General features: G+C 35.7%; 1 protein-coding gene across 2 annotated transcripts in view; it reads right to left on the bottom strand.

Annotated features, from left to right (window-relative positions):
- The window catches only part of LOC131802003 (uncharacterized), an 87,513-nt gene that overhangs the window by 6,565 nt on the left and 59,222 nt on the right, over window positions 1–21,726 (bottom strand). Inside the window, exon 1 of one of the 2 annotated variants that reach the window (XM_059121297.1) lies at window positions 709–2,127. The exons of the other annotated variant lie outside the window; for it this stretch is intronic. Within the exon in view, the coding sequence (XP_058977280.1) occupies window positions 709–988 (280 nt within the window). The 5' untranslated portion in view covers window positions 989–2,127. Of the gene's footprint in view, window positions 1–708; window positions 2,128–21,726 lie in introns of those variants that run through there. 2 annotated transcript variants of the gene reach the window in all.

Raw genomic sequence — 21,726 nt, 5'->3', positions numbered from 1 at the left:
CTTTTATTTTGCCTTCAAAGCTTGATTTTTTTAAGGATTTAATTTGAACAAAAAATGTTTTTATTTTCTTTGTCCAGACGAAAACCGACTTTTCCTTAAGATATCGAAAAAAATTGTAAAACTGGTAGATTCTTGAAGGTTCTGAACGGAACAATTAAAGGGTGAGATGAAAAAACTGCAGCCAACTTCAGACTGTTGTCATTTCTAAGCCACTCGTCCGACAGCTATTAAAATTATTCCAGTGAGAGCTCACTATATTTTTTACAAGCGTACAAAAGGGGCCGGAAATGGGCCCAAATACCGCAGAGTAACATGCGGGCAGCGAGTAAGGGTTTCATTGGCCGTTTGAAGGCCACAATTCGTGCCAAAGGTGACCAATTCGAACAAATCTAAACCTATTCTAAAATTTGATGCTATTTCCGACATTTTCTTTGATTTCATTCAATAAAAAATGAAGAATTATGGCGTTTGACTTTGTGTCCTGTTTTTATCTCACCCTGTTTTTTTTTTAAAATAAGAAATGGTTACAAAACTGTTCTGGAAAATTGGTGGGTTTTTTTTGTAAAACAAACTCATCTCAAATTCCCAAGCAGTCTAAATTTTTCCCCTCACAAATGATTCCAATTTCCAGTAAATTCAAAACAAATTTCACACATTTCCATCTGCGTAATTTTCCCACAAATATTTGAAATAATTTATTTTACGTACATTTTTCCTTCAGAGATGACACCGAAATTGGTGCTCCTGATGACGACGAAGAGCTTTTAATATCCGTTAGTAATTTGCCTGAGGGCAAGGTTGTAACAGCTGATGAATAATTGTTGTTGGTGCTGTTAGTTGTTGAATTAGCTGTTGTTGTTGTTGTTGTTGCTGCTGGTGTTATTTGTGGATTGTTGTTAATGTTATTCTTTAAAATAAGTAAATTCTTGGTAGCCACAGGACCTTTAAATAAATTCACTTTTTGCTCCAAAGTGCAGACAATCGACATTTTATTGAAACTCAATTATCTGCTGAGAAAATACGTTGTTGTTGCTGTTGTTCAGGTTTTGTAATTGTTTTCAATATTTTCCACATGTGTGCATTAAATCACTTTTGTGTGTCAATGTATGGGTTGTTTGTTTTTAGGCAATTTCAAAATTTCAATTTCAAATTAATTGCGCATTGCTGATTTTGGTGTGTTTTTGTTGTTGTTATTGTTTTTTCTTTCTTTGAGACGTCCGACACTCAAGTTAGACATTCAGTCCATTCAACTGTGATTTGTTTATTCAAAAATTGATTTTATATTTTTTTTTATTTTATTTCAATTGTCACATTTTCTAAAGTTCTTTGCACTTTGTTTGAAATTTGTTTTCAGATTTGCAGACGACATCAGAGAATTGCTGCTGCAATTCTTTGTTTTTTTTTTTTTTTGCTGTTCACAATTTTGTTGGTGAGGGGATTTCTCTCTTTCTTTCTTTCGTTCTTTTCACATGAACTGTTGTTTATTTTGATGAGGATGATTCCATTTTTTTACCAAGAATTGTTTTGGCCAAGATTTGCGTTTTAGACTTTTGGGGTTTTATTACCCGACCGGCACTCAAATGCACCTCGTCGATACAACGATAATGCCTGGCGATGATGATTCCACGAAAAACAATGTTTTTTGTTGTTGGCCGTTCTAGTTCTAGATTTCTTGCGAGTCCATTTAAAAAACGTCCATATAAGGTATTTATTACGTTACACGTTACGCTCACGTTGTTTTTTTTCTTAACTGATTTTTTGTTCTTTTTTTTCTGATTATTTGTATTCTACAAAACTTATTCGGACTTGTTGTTTATATTATTCACGTATCTATCTCTCTCTCAGCGTTTAATATATTTATTTTGTGTTTTTCTAGTTTTATCCGTTGTTAGATTTTCAAGACAACCGTTAGCTTAGACAGCCAAAACGCAATTGAATAGAAAAGCTTTCTCGCCGTCAGCTCTTTCACTTTGGCCAATACTGTTCGGGTTCTTAGCGTAGCGCTGTGGTCACGTTGCAGCAACACGTATCTGTGTGCAGTGACGTTAATACGTTGTTCAGTCGGGCACATGGCAGTTGTGTGTTGGCGAGAAAGTTGTTGGCGGTTCGATGGCAACAAGTTTGAACCAATTTATTTCCATGTGCCTCCGCCACCAGAGGTTGGTGTGAGCGTGTCTGTCAGCCTGTCTGTATGTTTGTTGGTGTGTGTGTGTGTTGTTTGTTTGACTGTGCCAGTTGAGCGATGTTTCTGTAGGTCAATGAATAAAATGTTGAAAACAGAAAAAACAAGAAAAACACATTCTCCACACACCGTAACAACAACGACAACAAATACAACACTAATATAAACAGATTACAGTCAATATAAAGAAAATAAAAGGGGGGCGTTTGTGTTTGTTTTATATAGGACAGTGGTGTTTGATGATTTTGTATGAGTTCTTTGGTGTTTTAAGTTTTTATACTTTTATACACTAAGTGTTGGAGGTATTATAAGTTTGATTGGGCCAAAAATTATGCAACACATCGAAATATTGGTCCAAAACATGGGATGTTCCTATCTCAGCGATCTGAGTCGATCCAGATATGTGTGTCTGTCTGTTCATGTATATGTCGCTACAGTTCGCAATTATAGCTCGATCCTCACGAAATTTGCCATAGAGGTTGGCTTAAGGTCAGAATAGAAGCCTATTATTGGTGGAAATGTTCGCATATTTATTTAGGTTTGAAATGGACCAAAAACATAATATTATCTTGATTTTAAAGTCGCTCTAGAGGCAATTATAGACCAATCGACTCGGAATTTCGCATAGGGCTAGAGTTTAGGGCTGGGTAGAAGCCTACCAATTTATACCAATATATATCGGGTGAAATAGACCATAACTTTTAACTTTTTAAAACGCGAAATTTTCTAACAAAATAACAAAAAAAAAAAAAGAACTGTAAGTTCGGCCGAACTTTGAACACCCTCCACCATTTGGAACGAATTAAGCTATTTTCAAAAAAATAAAATCCACCCGCCACCCTCCACTTTGAACACCCTCCACCATTTGAACCAATTTAGGTATTTTCAAAAAAAAAAAAAAAAAAAAAAAATCCAAAAAAATTCGAGTCTATATGGTCCTGCGCAGACAATTTTTTGACTTAGGCTGTAGTATCCTTTACGAACTTCAAATATCAAATTTAAAACAATTCCGGTGAAAAATGTCGCTAAAATTATCAAAATACCGAATATCGGACGTGCCGTTATATGGGGGCTATACGAAGACGTGGACCTGCACAGACAATTTTCTGTCTTAGGCTGTAATATCCATTACGAATTTCAATCCCGGTGAATAATGTCGCTAAAATAATCAAAATACCGAATATCGGGACGTCTCGTTATATGGAGGCTTTACGAAGACGTGGACCTGCACATAAAATTTTCTGTCATGGGCTGTAGTATCCATTACGAACTTCAAATACCAAATTTGAAACAATTCCGGAGAATAGTGTCGCTAAAATTATCAAAATACCGAATATCGGGAGGTGCCGTTATATGCGGGGCTATAGGAAAGCATGTACCTACATGGCCCATTTTCAATACCAAAAGTCCTGCAGACATAATATACATTTGAGTAAAATTTTATCAACCTACCCCATTTCGTTCGGAAGCTAGATTGATTTCCACGGACGGACGCTAAATAGACATAGAATTTTATGTTGATCAAGAATAGATACACTTTGTGGGTTCTAACGTATGTATTTCGAGGTGTTATAAAGTTTATTTATTTTCCATACGACTCTTTGGAAAAAAATAAAATGTCCGTTTTTTTTTTTGTTTATTTCCTAAACAAATCACTTCTTTGCACACCAAAACCACGGTGCACTCACTTCGATTCTAACGATTTGTACTTTTTATTTATTATTTATTTTTATCGGTATTTTTCTAGATTTCAAAATATCTGCTGCTTTCGTTGTCGGTCGTCTTCTTTCGCTGTTGCTGTAGTTGTTTTTGAGCTGCTATCAGACCCATCATCGCGTCAAGCCAACGAAAAGGGGGGCCAGCCAGCAATCACTTCAAACCAAATGGTTGCAACCCACATTTTCGGTAAAAGTGAAATTTGTCTGGCTCAAGTTTGAAGTTATCTCAAGACGACGGCGATGATGAGACACAAACAAGCACACAACGGCACACTGACGCGCAAACACACTCACACAACGCCTCATCAACCGGTGGATATTTCAATTTCTTCTTTGTTTGAAAACAACCGTTCAACGGTTGTTTGTTCCATTGGATTGATGGTGGGGATGGTGCATGGGCAGTCGTGTCGTTTAGCGGGAGTATCGGTGGTGTGAGAGACGGTCGATAGTGGTGTGTCATTCATTGAAAAGAAAGAACAAATCGCAACGGACAACAACAACAAGAACAACAATGCCAGTTAAAGCTTGCTCACATTGCAGAGACGGCTGTTGAGTAATCACTTGTAACGTCGTATAATTCACAGCGTGTGTCTGGGTGAGCGTGTGTGTGTGTTGGTGTGGCTTAATACTAACTGTTGTTGTTATTGCCTTGCCTTGCCTCAGCTGCTCTACTAAGTTATTCTGGCTTAAAGTTGCTATGTTTTAACCTCTTCTCTGTAGCTCACGCTTCTTAACCAATGGTTAGTTATTTGGTTATTCTAAATTCTTTGTGTCTTTCTGATGGTGGTCGTCGGATGAGGGCTTCGCCGGCTGAGCTGAGTTGGTATAATGGATGTTGGTTGAATAAAAGATTGTTGGCATAATTTATCGATGATAATTTTCGAATGCTGGATACAATTATGAAGACATTGACTTTGTTTGAGTTCGTGCTAATTTTGTGAAAAGTTTAATATCCTTGACAAATGCATATGGAGAGGATAATAAAAATATACCCTCTCAGTGAGAAAAAGTGCGGTAGACCTACAAAATATCACAGGTCCCACATTCGTTTAAATTAAAAGATTTTTTTTGTTTGTAATGGTCCCAATTTATAGCATGTGGAGCTGTTATACTTTGTGGAGCTGTTGTACTGCTTATGTCCTCGATGTGAAGTTAATTTGGCCTTCTAAGGAAGTCCCTTTCTTTTCGTCTTTTATGAGAAAAATAAGACGTCACATATTTCATGACAAGACTATCTGTTTCTGTACGAAACCGCCTTTGTGTCTTGTATTAGAAGATATACAGTCTTCTCTTAAGTTATTATTTGAATATTTGCTCTCCTATTCGCAAATCGTTTGATTTTGTAAGAGATACTTTGAGTTTTTCTAAACGATGATGAAAAATACTTTCTGGCATTTTATTAATATATTTTTGTTTTCCTCAGGTACTCTATGAAAAGACCTCCTGCTCTTTTTTGTGAAGTCTTTTTCGATGTTCTTGGAAAGAAAATACACTTGGCATTCTTTCTATGAGAAGACCCTCTTGACCCTTTGGTTTCGTATGATAATTCCCTTCGGTCTTCTACGAAGACATTAGGACCTTTTTTTAATCTATGAGAAAACCTTCTAGTTTTCTTTGAAGTCTCTTGGATGTTCCTTGAGAGGACTCCTTGGTTTCTGAGAGAGGACCATTCTGTCTTATTTGAGACGATCTTTTAGACTCCTATGATAAGACCCTTTTGTTTCTATCAAAAGACTCTTCGGTCTTCTATGGAAAGACCTTTTGATCTTCCACGAGAAGATCCTTTGGTCTTTTATTAGGAGACCCTATTGGTCTTCTATGTAAAAACTCTTTGGTCTTATATGAAAAGACCTTTTCGTCTTCTGTGTGTAGACTCCTGAACTTTTATGAGGAGCATGCCTATGAAAACAATATATATGAACGTCTAGGAGAATACCCTTTGAGTTTTTACGAGAAACATCATCACGGACATCATGCCCGTTGCTGTTATATGACAAGACTGCTGGTATTATGAAATTTTATGGAATACCTTTTTGTCCATTCGGTACCTATCTCTGCTTGGTTTTATATGAGAAGACCATCTGGACTTCTTTGAGAAGACCCTTTGGTTTTCTATGAGAGACTTTGTGTTATTCTGTGAAAATACCTTTTTTGTTTATATCAGAAGACCATTTGGGCACCTATTTGAAAACCCTTTGATTTCTATTTCTCTTCATCCACCTATGGAAAGACCCTTTAGTTTTCTATGAGAAAATCCTTTGGTCTTCTATTCGAGTTTTTGGAATAGGATTTATGAGGAGCAGGCCCTTGGACTATAACAAGAATATATATGGTCGTCAAGAAGGAGACATCTTGATCTTTTACCAGAAGAACTACTGGACATCCACAAGAAGTCTCTTTGGCCTTTAATGAAAAGACTGCTGGTATTATGGACTTTTATGAGCATGCATGCGAAACTCTGTGTTATTCTGTAAAAAGACTCTTTGGTTTATATCCGAAGAAAATTAGGACAACTATTTGAGGACCCTTTGATTTCTATGGCTTTGGGCTTTTATGATAAGACCTTATTGGTCTTCTATGTGAAAACTCTTTGGTCTTTCATGAGAAGATTCCTGGTATGAGAAGACATCCACGACTTTTACGAGCACACCATTTTGTCTATGAGAAGAAGTCTTCCACGAGAAGATTTCCTGGACTTTTATAAGAATACTCTTCGGCCTTTTATTAGCTTTCCGATGATGTTATATAAAAAGACTGCTGGTATTTTGGACCTTTATGAGAAGACCCTTCTGTTCTACACTGCAGTTTAAAAGTCTCTAAAGTCTTCTTTCTTAATAGGACCATTTTCTGAGTTAATGTGAAAATCCTTTTTGTTTTATATGGAATGATACTCTTGTCATCTATGAAAATACCTCCGCTGTTTTTAACTACCTTCTGGTCTTCAAAGAGTGTATTCTTCGGTATACGGGTATTTTCGTTACCCATTGGCCTTTAAAAAAAATGTATACATCTATGAGAAGACTTTCTAGTCATTTTTGAGAAGGTCATTTGGTTCTCTAAGAGGACCTCTAGATAATCCACTGGTCTTCTATGAGAAACCACCAGTTCTTCCATTACAAAATTCGATTAGAAGACACTCTTGTCTTTTATAAGAGAATCCACTGTTTTTCTATGAGGAGAATTTTTGGGTCTTCTATGAGATGATTCTATGAGATGATTTTCATCTCTAATAAAAGTCTTGTACACTAGAGAATACCTTTGTATTCCTGTAGAAGACCTTCTCAGATTTCACGGTTTTCTTGTCTTCTAATGCTACTGGACTAGGTATTCGATGAGAAGACCTCTGCTGTTCTTGAAGAATTTCTTCTGGTCTTCAAAGAGAGTATCCAGTGCTATATGAGACTTTTCATTACCCATTGGTCTTTAAAAAATTGTATGTATCTATGAGAAGACTTTCTTGTCATGTTTGAAGGTCATCTGGACTTCTAAAAGGTCCTATAGTTAATTCACTGGTCTTTTATGAGGAACCTCACAGTTCTTCCATGAGAAAATTCGATTAGCAGACATTATTGTCTTTTATAAGATAATCCACTATTCTTTTACGAGGAGAATTTTTTTTAGGTTTTCGATGACCAGACCCTTTGGTCTTCCGTGAGGAGATTTTTATCTCTTATATAAGTCTTCTACACAAGAGAATACCGTTGTTCTCATGTGGGAGACCTACTCAGACTTTACGGTCTTCTAGGCTACTAGTCTTCTAATCTATCTTTCGACATATATAATAAAAAATCTCCTTTCTATTTATCAATGTGTGGATATCAAATGGGCCACATGTCAGTTAATGTGATAATTATGTATTCACGCACACATACATGTGGTCGTTTGTACATATATATATGTACATATATGTGCTGTAAATAAACGTGAGCCATGATGATGAAAGCAATAGCGTTTCTTTTTCTCTTTCATCATCATCATCAAGCTTCTTTCTATTACAAGACCAATTCACTTGTTGAACGAGTCGTCATGCAAACACACTTCATGATCATACATGTGTGTGTGTGTGTGTGTTGTAGGCATGCTTACATAGTACATGTCCAAATGTATGTCATTGTTTAATACCCTTCTTTCGTTTTCATATCAATGACGCAAACTTTAGAATGGCCAGCATTTATGGCTATTTTGGGTAACGATACGTCTGTTCTTTTTGTGGTTCGTGTCATTTGTGAGTTGGTCTTTAAGTTTGCTTGGGTTGGTAACTACATGTTGTTATTGTTCTTTTTTTTAGTGGTTGATCATGATCGTTTTATTAATGTTAATTATTATCATGACTTTCTTTTCGAGGCTTAGAACTCTTCGGGTATTGTGTAGCGTTGTCTGTGTGCGTGAGCGTGCTTGAGTGATTCTTCTGCTTGCTTTGTTCAATTCCATATTTGGGTTAAATTCTCTTAAAGTAGTATCAGAAGAAAGCAAAAAAAGCCAAACATAAATTTTGCTATTAGCCCACTTTTTCCTTTAAGCTTTGATGTTTTCGCTGTCATTGTTGACATTACATCGCTATTTTTAACTCAATTTGTGGTTACTGGGGGATCTGTTATTAGAACATCATGTAATTATTCACACAAATGAAAATTGCTGTCTATAGAAATGTTCTCCGTGCAATTTTATCGTTCGATTAGAGAGTCCAGTATTACATTCAAGGATATTAGGGAAATCCTTTGCTAATAAAAATGTTTTATTTAATGGAGCAGTATGATATTAGTTAATATATCTACTCTTATTTCTTGTGACTATTTTAAAATGTCTGCGATATTTATAGACCAAATTATACCTAAATTTATACCTAATGACGCATTCTTTTAATTTCACTCTTTCATGTTTTTTTTTATTTTTGACTTTTAATTATTTTATAGACATCGATCTTAAATGTGTTAGACCTATTGGTATTGGTAGAATTCAAATTAAAATGCACTCGTAGAGGTCGTTGGCATTTTTATAGATTTGCTGTCAATGATTGAATGACTCCGACATGTTGTTTACACATACATACGTACACGAACCCCCATACAATCTCACAAAAAAATCACAAAAACCGACGACCAGAGTAATTTAATCTCAAAACCCATTTTATATAATAGATAGACCATTGATAGGTAAGTAGGCTTTTGTACAGAGAACGGCCGATAAGAAATTTATTTGAACAAATTATTCACCCTTTTTTTTAGTCGTCCGCTAACAAATCGACAAACAACCAGAGCCATAAAGTCAGAAACAATTCACTGTTGCAGATAATTTGTTCGAATTTCTAAATGGGATATTAATTTTAAGGTCTGGCGATCCCTAGTCGTCATTTTAGCAAATACTTGTTAATCGTTTTGCATAAATGTGTCTTATTGGGGGGTTTTTAATGTTGACATAATTAATTACGTCATTGAATTGAAAGTAAGTCCACCTTACGTAAGGTATAGAAAAACAAAATATAAATTTATTGTTATTTTAACTAATAAGGAAATTGCGAAGTTGGATAATCTAAAATAAGTTCTAAGAAAACTAATCCCTAAGATATTGCAAAATCTCAATCTAATATCCCCCTTTTTTACTAGGTACACCAATTCAGAAGAATGACTTAGGGTTTGAAGTCAATTTTCTTATATTATAATTAGTAATTTTCAACTATGGAATTTCTCGTCCTCTTAATGGTATTATGGCTTTGTGCATTTGTTTGTAACATGGAGAAGGAAGCGAGATAGACCCATAGTGAGGACCTTCATAGATTAACTTTCTGAGTCGATTTATGCATGTCAGTCCGCAGGTCGCATTTATTATCCGATTGAGATGAAATTTTCAAACTGATATTTGTTTGGCCCAAGGGCGAACCTATATCAGTTCAAATCACCTGAATTTTGGCAATTTCGCCTGAATTCATCCCAGAAACAAGTACTTCAAATGTGGTAAAATCGGTGCAGATATAGGTACAGATATATATTCGATAGCTGTGTTTTTATACAACAATAATCTATCGTACCAGATATCAGAAATAAGTGTTAAAAATTTTATCAAGATCGGTTCAGATTTGGATAAAGCTCCCATTTATATCTTTAACCGATTTCAGGTTGTTTTGTGCACCAAATGGCCAATACCAGTCCAAATGACCTTTATTTTGACACATCCGACCGAAATCAGCCTAGAAGCAAGTACATCAAATTTGGAGAAAATCGGTACAGATATAGCTATAGCTCCCATATATATGTATCACCCCATTCGGGGTTGTAAGTCCCTCACATGCGTAATATGCACACCACAAGAACGATATTTAATACAGGACATCAGATACAGCTTGAAAATACATCTACCAAATTTTATTGAGATCGGTTCAGATTTTTATATAGCTTCGGTATACATCTTCATCCCTGTATATGTATAGTCGGCCCGCCCGACTTTATACCTTTCCTTACTGGTTATAGATGTGGAATGCTTGATTTTTTACAGCCAGTACCAGATATGTTAATTTCGTATAACGTTCCATTTTTCAAACCTCAACCTCTTGTGTACAAAGGGTATGTCTAATCGAAATAACGGTTTTTGATCCTAAGTCTCTTCAAACAAAGGTAGTATCCAATTTTGTCCAAACTTCGAACATCATAATAGACAATATACAACATATCTCCTTTTCCTTTGGCAACTCCCTTGTCAAAGTTACAAATTTTGAAGACACAAAAATACAACTTTCATATTGATCGAGGTACTTCCTGGCCGATACAGTTCAATCTTGGTATATCGTAATATTTGGATGAGACGTTTATCAGTTTATATCACAAATTTCTGTCCACTCTTTCTGGTACCTTCCCTACATGTGCATAAGTGTAACACATCTAAGGTAAGCAACATCATAGTTTCACTCACGTTTAACAACCAACTGTTGCTGAAGTGCAGTTCAACGTAGTTCGACGTAAACAAGATGTAACATGATGTTTCAACCGCTTGCTCCATCGTTACAATAATCTATCAAACGACACATTATCAGCTGTGCGAATACATTCTAAGCTCCAGCTATGTACCTATAAGACCAGTGTGGCAGCAACAATTGCCCTGCATAGTTATGACAACTGGAACCGTTTGTATATCATTGACAGACTGGCTTAGCTGACTGGTTGCCTATAGGTCCGTCTGTCCTTTTGTCTGTCTGTCTATGTAAATATTCTCGGATGACAAAATAAACGAATTGACGGAAGGATCAGCAACAGTTCAACATTTTAGAAACTTAGGTCGGGAGCGGTCAATGAAAATAATAGCCCATTGCCACACTCTAATAAAATCAAGACCCAAATTCCAACTCTTTTCGAACTTCGCATATACGCAATCATTGATGATTTTTCAGGTCACTCCCATTGATATCTTAGCCACATTATTGAAAATGGAAAACCTTTTTACATGTCTAACAAGCAGGCATTTCAAAAAAACATCGCATATGACTAATTCCAACACCCCCATTGTGACCCTTATACCAAAATTCATAATTACAGTACTATTCCCACATTCTATGTTAAATTTAATATCATTTAATATTTTTCCTTCACTTCGAGCAAACGCAACTTAATCGCATTTGTACATCAATATTCTCAATTCTAGATCTCTCCTACACTTATACCAAATTTAGTACCATTTAGTACTTCTACACGTTTTAGTATGAATTTCCAACTTCATTTACAGTGATCCTAATTCCAAAAAATCATAAGTCCAGTTCTATATTCCAAATGTAGTACCATTTGATGATTTTTGTAAAAATTGGGCGCATTTCCAGAAAGACACCTTTATCTCAACCGTAATCGTTTAAAATGTGTCCCCAATGTTACATTTTAACATCTCACCTTTATCCATTCATCCAAAACAATAGTGTACCGAATTTTGTAATATTTGCTACGATTGGTATATTTAATTACGAATTTTTAAAAACCACCTCCTTATATGAGACATACTTCCTAACATTGACTCCTACATCAAATTTTAGGATTTCACCTCTATCCTTTATTTTTATTCCTAAACGTAAAGTTCGAATTTCTTAAAAACCCCTGCTCCCAATGACCCCTCATCTCAAATTTCAGAATTCTAGCCCTATCCGTTCCGTTCTAGCCCTTGTACTTTTTGTGTCCTTTTGTACGAAATACCAAATACATAGGTTGGGTTAAAAGATGTATAGTTACAATTAAAATTGTAACTATTTCAGCCGTAGACCTTTCGGTTCACTCTGATCATACTGCGTGGATGAAAAAAAAAAAATTGCAGATATAACTATACATAAAACATGTTAAAAATATCGGTCGCTGACTCTTTTCGCATGTTATGAGAGATATCAGGTTTTGGAATTGTGACCCGTTGTGTGGGAGGTACTAGAAGCAGTGATTCGATATATTCCATCTTCACACCTGATGTTGAGTTGATAGAAATATTGGGATGAGCCGAGTTTGAAAATAACCAATGCTCATTTCGTGGGCTTAGTTTCATGAGATTCATGGTTATTCAAAATGTCGACATGTTTGTGGGGAGGTACCAGAAGTAGTGAGCCCATATCTACCATCTTTACACCAAATCTTGAGTTAATAAAAATATTAGGATGTTTGAAATTTGCCGAGAATTGGATGCATATTTCACATTTTTTGAGAGTCATAATTATTCAAAATTTTGACCCCGTTGTGGGGGAGGTACCAAAAGGAATTGTTCGACATATTCCATATTCACACCAGAGCTTGTGTTAGTAAAAATATTTATGTGTGCATTTTATGTGAGTAATAATTATTCTCAATTTTGACCCTTTATTAGGAAGGTACATCGGGCCAATATTGTCCATTTTCGCACTGACAAAAATATTGGGATTTGCAAAGTTTGCCTAAAATTGAATGATTCTTTTTTTCCGTGGTACTTTTTCCGTGAGAAAAATTTGACTTTTTGTGAGGGTGGGACCAAGGGGAGTGGACCGATATTGCCCATCCCCGAACACGATCTATGCTTGGAAATAATATTACGATGTACCAAGTTGGGATCAAATCGGATACTCCTTTCGAGAATAATCATGCGCACCAGACAGACAAATGGACAACTCCAAATATCCTGAAACGAATTTGGTTCAAAGAGACACAGAGTCTAACACCGTCAATACTATTTTACGTATTTAATATTTTCGGATAGCTGCATTTATTACCTTGTGATTCCCATGACTTATTAAATTTTCATATGTTCTGAGGACGAATTTTCCCCCCAATTTTGAGGGTTCAATGTCCCAAGTATCACCTGATTATGGCCCTTTATACGTTGTCTATTCCGCTCTCTCCAATTCTTATTAAAATCCAATCTTGAAATTTTAACAAATTACCATTAAATTTAATTACAACATTTTTCTCTGCTGTTGTTTGTCATCTAAAGTGGATAATTTCCAAAGTGTTTTCATTTTGCTGTTGCTCTTGTTGTTGTTGTTTCATTCTCGGTTGGCGGTTTAATTACGATTTATTTACAGCAAAGCCAACCGGTAATCAATTGCAAAACCGCTCACGTGTACCCGTCTCAAACGTAAATGGCAACCCTAGAATTTGTGTAACCCAAAACCGGAGTGTCGCTGTGGCGTTGTGTGTTTGTGTTCGCCCATTCACGTGGTCCCAGTCGCTGTTGCATCACTTTAGCTGGCGATATTTGTACCCAAGAAATTCTTTCGTAATAAAAATGTAAAATGAATTAAATAAAACTACACTAGTCTACAGACTTGGGGTGGGGTGATACGCATTGGGGTGGACCAAAGGCCAATGATATGCTGCAAATGTTAGGGTGAATTAAAGGAAAATAATGCTAAAGGTGTGGATTTTGAAGGTGTTCCCTATGGTATTAGGTCTGTCTGTTGACTTTTTCTGTAATAATTTTTCAGCAACTTCTTTCTGAGAGTGTAAATTTAGTTTTATTCTCTTTTGTGAGAAAACTGTAAAAAGTAATTAGGCAGCATCTCTGATTTGTCAATTTTTTTCTTTTGTTAAAAATACAAAGACAATCAACCTAAAAATGTTTTATTTTGCAAAAAAAAAAAAAAAAAAAAAAAACATTGACAGCATTCTGCAGATGGTTGCAGTTTTTTCATCTCACCCTATATATCAATGAGTTCCATGAGTTCATTTTCCAAATTTAGTACTTTAGTTGAAAGGTGAATTTTGAAATTAATTTTTTCCCGCAGTACCCTTCTAAAGATTCCTATACCCAACTAATTTTAATCCCGTTACAATATAATTTATAACACTATTCTTCCCCAAAACGTCGGCTAGTGTAACACATCTAAGGTAAACAACATCATAGCCTCGCTCACGTTTAACAACCAATTGTTGCTGAAGTGCAGTTCAACGTAGTTCGACGTAAACAAGATGTAATCTCGGTCCACCCGCCCGCTCCATCCTTGCGTGCGTCCACCAGTAATCTATCAAACGACACACTATCAGCTGTGCGAATACATTCTAAGCTCCAGCTATGTACCTATAAGGCCAACGTGGCAGCGCCGATGGCAGCAACAACTGCCCTGCAAAGCTATGACAACTGGGGCCGTACACGTATATCATTGACAGACTAGCTTAGCTGGCTGGCTGGGTGTCTATATGTTTGTCTGTCCCTCTGGCTGTCGCTTGAATCAATGTAAATATTCTCGGATGACAGAATGAACGGACGGCTGCAACAACAACAAATCCATGGCACCGAGAGAAAGAGAATGTTACGAAACTTTTAATCGAAACGACAACTGTGTACGTATGTATGCCTGGTTGTTTGTGTGTGTGTGTATGTGTCTCTTTTTGCTGGAATACGTAATCGATTGATTTGGTCTCCATTGCAAAACGACTACCCCAACCAACGCAACGAAGGGGGGGATCTCTTTTGCCAACCACCCGCCACATCCCTTAGAACCCGAAATATCCGATGAACAGTTTTTCGACGAAGAGTTATTTTTGTAAGACCCAATGCCAGCAACAGACTGCTGCAGCTGTGCGACAACTAAACACGACAACGCCGAACAGCAGTCGGAATAACAGCAACACCAAACATATGTCACGTTTTGCCAAATGTGCTCAGCCAGCTTCGATGTCCAGAGCAACGATCTCATCGTTCCGGTCTCACATGTTTAGAACGGACGCGCGACAAAATTTCCTAAGTAACGATTGTTGGCAAAATAGATGAATTTGTTCGGAGATGCAGGCTGAGGTGAAAAGGGCTGATTGGCTGGCTGGCTGACGGACTAGCTATTGGATGATTGGGGTTTTTTTGCCAATCAGCTGTGTCATGAAAAGGTGGCGGATACGTAACCGGTTGCATATCACCAAGTACACGAATGTGTGGCCATATAAGAATTGTTGTGTGTGTTTAAAATACCATAATTATTTTACAAAAATACTGAAAAATTTTTTGAAATTCAAGGGCTATTTTAAAACCCAATATAGGGATTATGCCAAGTTGCCTAAAGTCCCACAGTTGAATTCTGTTGACATTCATATAACCCAATTAAGAGATAATTTACAATTTGGTTTTTATAAATGGAAAAGGTCTTAAAGCAAAAATTAGTTGTTGACCTAGGTCAATATCTTGTACAGCGACATTTTGTATGAAATCATTCATCCGTTAGACCCCGAAATGGTTCCAATACTACTTTCCGACTATGATTTAAAAATAACTCGAGTAAAAAAATAAAAGGATTTTGTCACCTATTGCATAATTAACAAGTAAGCATAGGCTATAGTCGTGCGGTGCCGACCATGTGATACCATACAACACTACAATATGTTCGAAGTCCACTTATGTCCAAATACAATTTTCCAAAAACAATTTAATTTTCATTTTACAGCTAAAAATAATCCAATGGTCATCCAAAATGCTAGACTTCTTTCCTGTCCTTAATCGACTCCTTGTCGATTGGTTTTCAATTGTGGCCTATAGAGCGACTAAAAAATTAGAAACATTTAAATTAGTTTAGTCCATTTGAACCCCTAAATGTACATCTTAAGAACAATAGGCTTTAATTCTGACCCTAAACATACCCCCATGCAAAATTTCGTGGGGATCGGACAATAATAGCGACATGTATATTATACCCTCAAAACGTAGTGTCGCAGGGTGTAAAAATATGGAAAAATTACAATTCAATATTGTAAGTTAAATAAAAAAATCGAATGCGATAAAACATTTGGCATCAGAATAAATGCCGAATATTATCGTGAAAATATTCTGGAGCGTGTATTAAAGCCTTGGCAAGCAAACATTTTGGCCGCAGACCTTGGACATACCAACAGGACTCAGCACGCGCCAAACAAGAATGGTTACAAAATGAGGTTCCTCGCTTCATTTTCAGCGCACAATATCCACCGGAGTATTATTATTATTATTATCTGGAGTATTTTGGAAAAAAATGTTGGCACTGAAATATACCACAGTGTCGATCACCTCAAACAAGCGCTTCGCCGGGAATGGACCAAAATACTGTAGAGCAACATTCGGGCAGCGTGTGACGGTTTCATTGGCCGTTTCCAACAAATCTAAACTTATTCTTGAATTTGATGCTATTTCCGACATTTTTTGCATTTATTCAATAAAATTCAAGAAAAAAAAATAATTAAAAATTATGGCGTTTGTATAGATAAAATAGTACTATATCAGCTTACACCTTCCGGTATCTCCCCATTAAAGGTGCCACAATTATGAAAATTGATATTTCGAAAAAATAATCGATAATAGTTCCTGATTTCTCTGAAACTTAGAACTCAGAACAATTAACAAAATGCGAAGTTGGGGTGTTATATGTCATAGCCCAGCAAAAAATCTAATTTCCAAAATATAGGCTTATTAAGCAATTTTCCACCAGTAACTACATACAAATATATCCAATATCCAGGTTTGGTTTTGCGATCTTAGGTTCGCTAGTCGGGCGTTTTCAATCTGTTCAATCAATTGTTAAGAACAAATTAAATTATATTGCCTTGTACATTTTGGTATTAACTCATTTCTTTTTAGGTACACGGTACGTAGTTGTCAGTACTTTTTAGCTTACTTACCGTCGTACTCAAAAATAGGCTGCAAAAAAATTATTTACTCTAAAAGGTTGATACTGACATTTTCGTATTTGAAGCATTTTGTATATCCATCCATCACCAGGTGTAAATTCTTTTTAAATAACTTTTGCAGATTGTACATTTGTTACCCTTAGAGTAGCCTTTTCCAAAAATCCACGCCTTGCCGCACAAAAATAGAGCCTCTTATTCAAATAATTATAGATTTAGCAAATTTGCTGAAAGTACCATTGTTATCTACGGTGCTGGGATCAGGCTTCTACCCAACCTGACTGTGCTGGTTTTCCTATTTTGGTTGTTTTAAATCTTCTATACATAGATTAATCGTCACACATCTTCTATATTAAAGCATTCTATACTTAGAAGAACTTAGGCGTATAAAAACTTCAGTCTACAGAAGAGCGGACAACATCACTTCCATATGGAGCTGTTGATGACATTGTATCTACTAAAGGCCCTCTGTCCTAGAAGAGCAATGAACGTTTTTTCTGAATAGGCGATATGTAGAATGCTTCTAGATACCACAATTATCAAAATTGCTCTGTAATTTCATTGAGTTGTTGCATCTGAAATTTCCTCAACCTTTATTGCCGCCCTCCTTACATCCGGTTATGCAAACAAAAGTGAATTAAATTTAACATTTGTGATTCCAATTTTGCAATGGAAAATATTTCTGCAAATTGATTAAGAAGTATTGAAACGCCGTGAAAAGAATTGGGCTTTCGTAACGTCGAAATGGCAATTGACTGAAATCAGTTCAACTGATAACTGTAACAAACCCACCACCACAATTAAACAATGTAAACCCATTATTAATGAAAAACTTTGGGGCAGTCATGGTTGCATCATCATCAGAATTTGAAGAAACGAAAACTCCAGCAGGAGGGGAAAGCGAAGGTATTCAGTTTGCAAAAACATAAAGACACATCGAAAGAACAAAGAAAATTGAATATTTTCACTGTTGCGATTATTTCTCAATGAAATTTCAAATGAAAATGATTTCGTAAGCTGTTCTGACAAGAAATATCTCTTTTACCAGCGATCCCAAGAACCACTGTACGAGATTGAATAACCCAATTCCAGTTTATATAAGTTTTGGTCGTTTGTCGCATAAAATGCTGACCATTCATAACGTTTGCGTTTTCCTTTTTGATTTTGAATAATAAGCGATGAACGATAGGAATACAAAGTGAGGTCATAAACAAATTTTTTTGTGAATAAATGTCGGTGGCCTTTCTCTGTGGCCAATGGTCCATTGACATGGTGTCCATTGACGTGAAAAAAGTACCAAAATTAGCTTGCAATTAGCTCAAGGCAAATGAGGTGTATCAATGCCTGCATTGGGTGAATAACATTTTGGATTATTTTTATACAAAGTTTTCACTGAGTTTTTGTGTTTTATTTTTATTAGCTCATAAAATATGGGAAAGTTTTGATGTAAATATGGAAAGGTCACAACTTAATTGATAGAATGATTGCTAAACATTTTTGCTTCTTTTTCAAATATTTATTGCAATTTATATTTTATTTAAAAAATATTAATTTTTTAGGGAGTAGCATGGCGAATACATAATATTAAAATGGTATATTAATCATACGCAGCCTATAACTAAGTTATGTCTGATATAAACATTGCGACGTGCCAAGTTTGGACAATATCGACTACTTCCTCCACATTATATGAGATATGTGTATGCATTTTTTGAAAAATGTTAAGATTTGGTTGGGGACCTACCGGAAAGTTTGGACCAATTTATTCCATTTTCACACTTCATATATTTTTTTTGTTACCAATTTTATGTGATAATTTTTTTATCAAATATATTTTTAAGGGGAAGGTACCAGAAGGACTGGGACCTCTATTTAGCACATCCGAACTTGATCTAAGTTTGGGAATATAACGATGTGATATTTTGAAAAATCACCATTAACTCAATGGTTATTAATTCAGGGTACTATTGCAACCTTTTGGATCAATTAAATGTACAAATTCGAGAAAACCGTCCTGGCTTACAACACAAAGAAATAATTTTCCATCAAGACAGCGCACCAGCACACAAGGGTGTTCTAGCAATGGCTAAAATCTGCTCCCAGTGACTTTTATTTGAAATTTGAAACAATTCACAGTGACTCTTACTTGATCCCAAATCAAAAAAAATCTTTGCTGGCAAGCGTTTTTCCTCAAATGAAGATTCAATTACAGTTGTAGACCACTACTTTGAAGACCTTGGGGAAAACTATTTTGATCAAGGGATAGAATTGCTAGAAAAGCGTTGGACTTAGTGTATTGAAGTTTCAGGAGATTATATTGAAAAATAAAAATATATTTTAAAAACTAACTATTCTATTTCATAGATAGGTTAAGAAGTTTACGAACCCCTCTCGTAGTACCCATAAGGACCTTCAAATACGGAATTTAAAACAGTTCCGTTGAATAATGTCGCTTATACAATCAAAATACAGAAAAATTCCGATATATGTAAAGTATACGAAGACCTGCAAAGAAAATGTCGGGAGGTATGGCTATATGGTGGCTATACGAAGTCGTGGACCTGCATACTCAACTTTTTGTCATAGGCTGGAGTACCCAATTCATAGGCTGTCATGGGCTATAGTACCCAATAATTTCTGTCTATAATGTCTCTAATACCATAAGATCTTCCAATATGAAATTTGAAACAATACCTGTCTATAATGTCTCTAAAATCATCAAAATTGAATATTGAGAGGTTCCGCTATATGGAGGCTATAAGAAATCGTGTACCGACATGCCCCCTCACTTAGAATTTTATATACGTTGTTCAGTCTAACATGAGCATTTCGAAGAATGAAGAAGTTAATAAACCCTCCATAATATGGGGAAGGGTAAAAAAAATGCCAAAACAGTAGTCATTCGGAGGGGACGGGCTCCCAGAGCTCCTATTCAGCACAGGTTCCCGACCCACACCAATATAAAATTGGAAGAAATCATGTATTCAATGAAAAATGGACGGGATATTCGATTTGGTTGGAATTTTGCATATCGCAATATTTGTATCAGACTTATTACTGGCGAACATTTTGTATTAAAACCCTCACAGACATCAGACCGCTCTTTCTGGTACCTCCCACACAAGCGCTCAAAATTTCCACAAAAAAAATATATATCTTATGAAAACACGAAGGGAGTGTCCAAAATACATCACCCCAACAAACATCATAGGTTATTTGTTTGAAGGTTCTGCATGATCCAATATTTAACTATATTATCAATATAGATTCCAAAACTCAATTAAGTCAACCACTCAATCTCCACCGGCTATAGTTCTACATGGTAACACATTATTAGGTTGTCAATTTGTTTGTTTCAAGTGTTATTTGTTGTTGTTTTCTGGGCGATTTTAGAATTTTATATCTAATGACTGATAATAGTTTAAATAATTATTATAAAACAAATTTCAATACAATTGATTAATAAATATTAAAAGTAATAATAGCAAGTTGTTGTTTTTCCTTTTTTTTGCTAAACAATTTGTTTAAATGTGGGTTGTTGTTGCGAATAAACTATTGAATTAAAAACACACAGAGATACAGACACACTCACTTAGTAATGGTAGACTAAATTGTTCGTGTTATCTTCGTGGTCATTGTCTTTATCGGGTATAATTGAAGAAACGTGATAAATCACGTTGACAGAAAAATATTGCAAAATAATAACAAAAAACGTGTCAGACATGAAGAGAGATATTTTAACTAAATTCAGCAGAATTTCTGTCAATGATTTTGAAGGTTGGTCTTGTGAATGGTAAAGAATTAAATGTGAATTTGGGTTTTTTTCTTTTTGGAAAAATTTGGTTGATGGATGACCTATATTGCAAGATCAAAAAAAGTTATTGATGGAAATTAAAAACAAGTCAAGAAGTATCAGTCGGTTTGCCTACAGATGTATACCCGCAGTCTGGGTGAGTTTTTTAAAATATATTTAATTTTTCAAAATATGACCCTTTGGAAAGGAGATACCGAAGGTGTGAACAAATATTGTAAACTTCTCATCTGAATTAACTCTGATATAAATATTACGATATTCCGGGCTTACACTTTATTGATAACTTCCTGCATTTTATGGTGTTCAACTTTTGTGAGGTAGGTACCAGAAAGAGTGTGGACCGACATATCTCATTTTCACATTGGATCTACGATTAATAGAAATATTGAGATACAAGAACTTTGAAGTATATCACGTGTTTCGCTTGTTATGAGTCCTTTAATTATTCAAAATATTGACCCCTTGTGGGAGAGGTATCAAAATGAGTGTGTCAATAAAGCTCAAGTTCACATCAGATCTTATGTTGGTGGAAATTGACCTTTTGTGAGAGAGGTATCAGAATGAGTGCGTCTTCACGCCTGATCTTAAGTTGGTATGTATATTGATATTTACGAACTCAGCGAACCAAACTGTCCGAATTCGTTCTGATTTCGAACCGAATGTCGGATGAGAGTTCCGATTTCGGATGCGTTTTCGGTTCGACTTCTGGCCGAAAGTTATATGGAGTGGTTGACGTGTTGTCGGACTGAAGGGTCGGATGAAAGTCTGAAGTTTTAGCCGACTTTCGAAGCGACGTCGGATCGAATTCGCACAGGTATACATGGGAAATTCGGAATGAAATTAGTGTTGTCGGACCGAATTCGGAAGTAAAATCGTGTGCATTTCTAATTTTTGCCGACTTTCTAATAGTCATCGGACCGAATTCGGAAGAATGGTTTTATGAAG

The sequence above is a fragment of the Musca domestica genome, unplaced genomic scaffold, assembly GCF_030504385.1.
Source record: "Musca domestica strain aabys unplaced genomic scaffold, Musca_domestica.polishedcontigs.V.1.1 19, whole genome shotgun sequence".
NCBI lineage: Eukaryota > Metazoa > Arthropoda > Insecta > Diptera > Muscidae > Musca > Musca domestica.
Note: the sequence above shows the minus strand (reverse complement) of the source record. Positions and strands in the feature narration are given on the sequence as shown.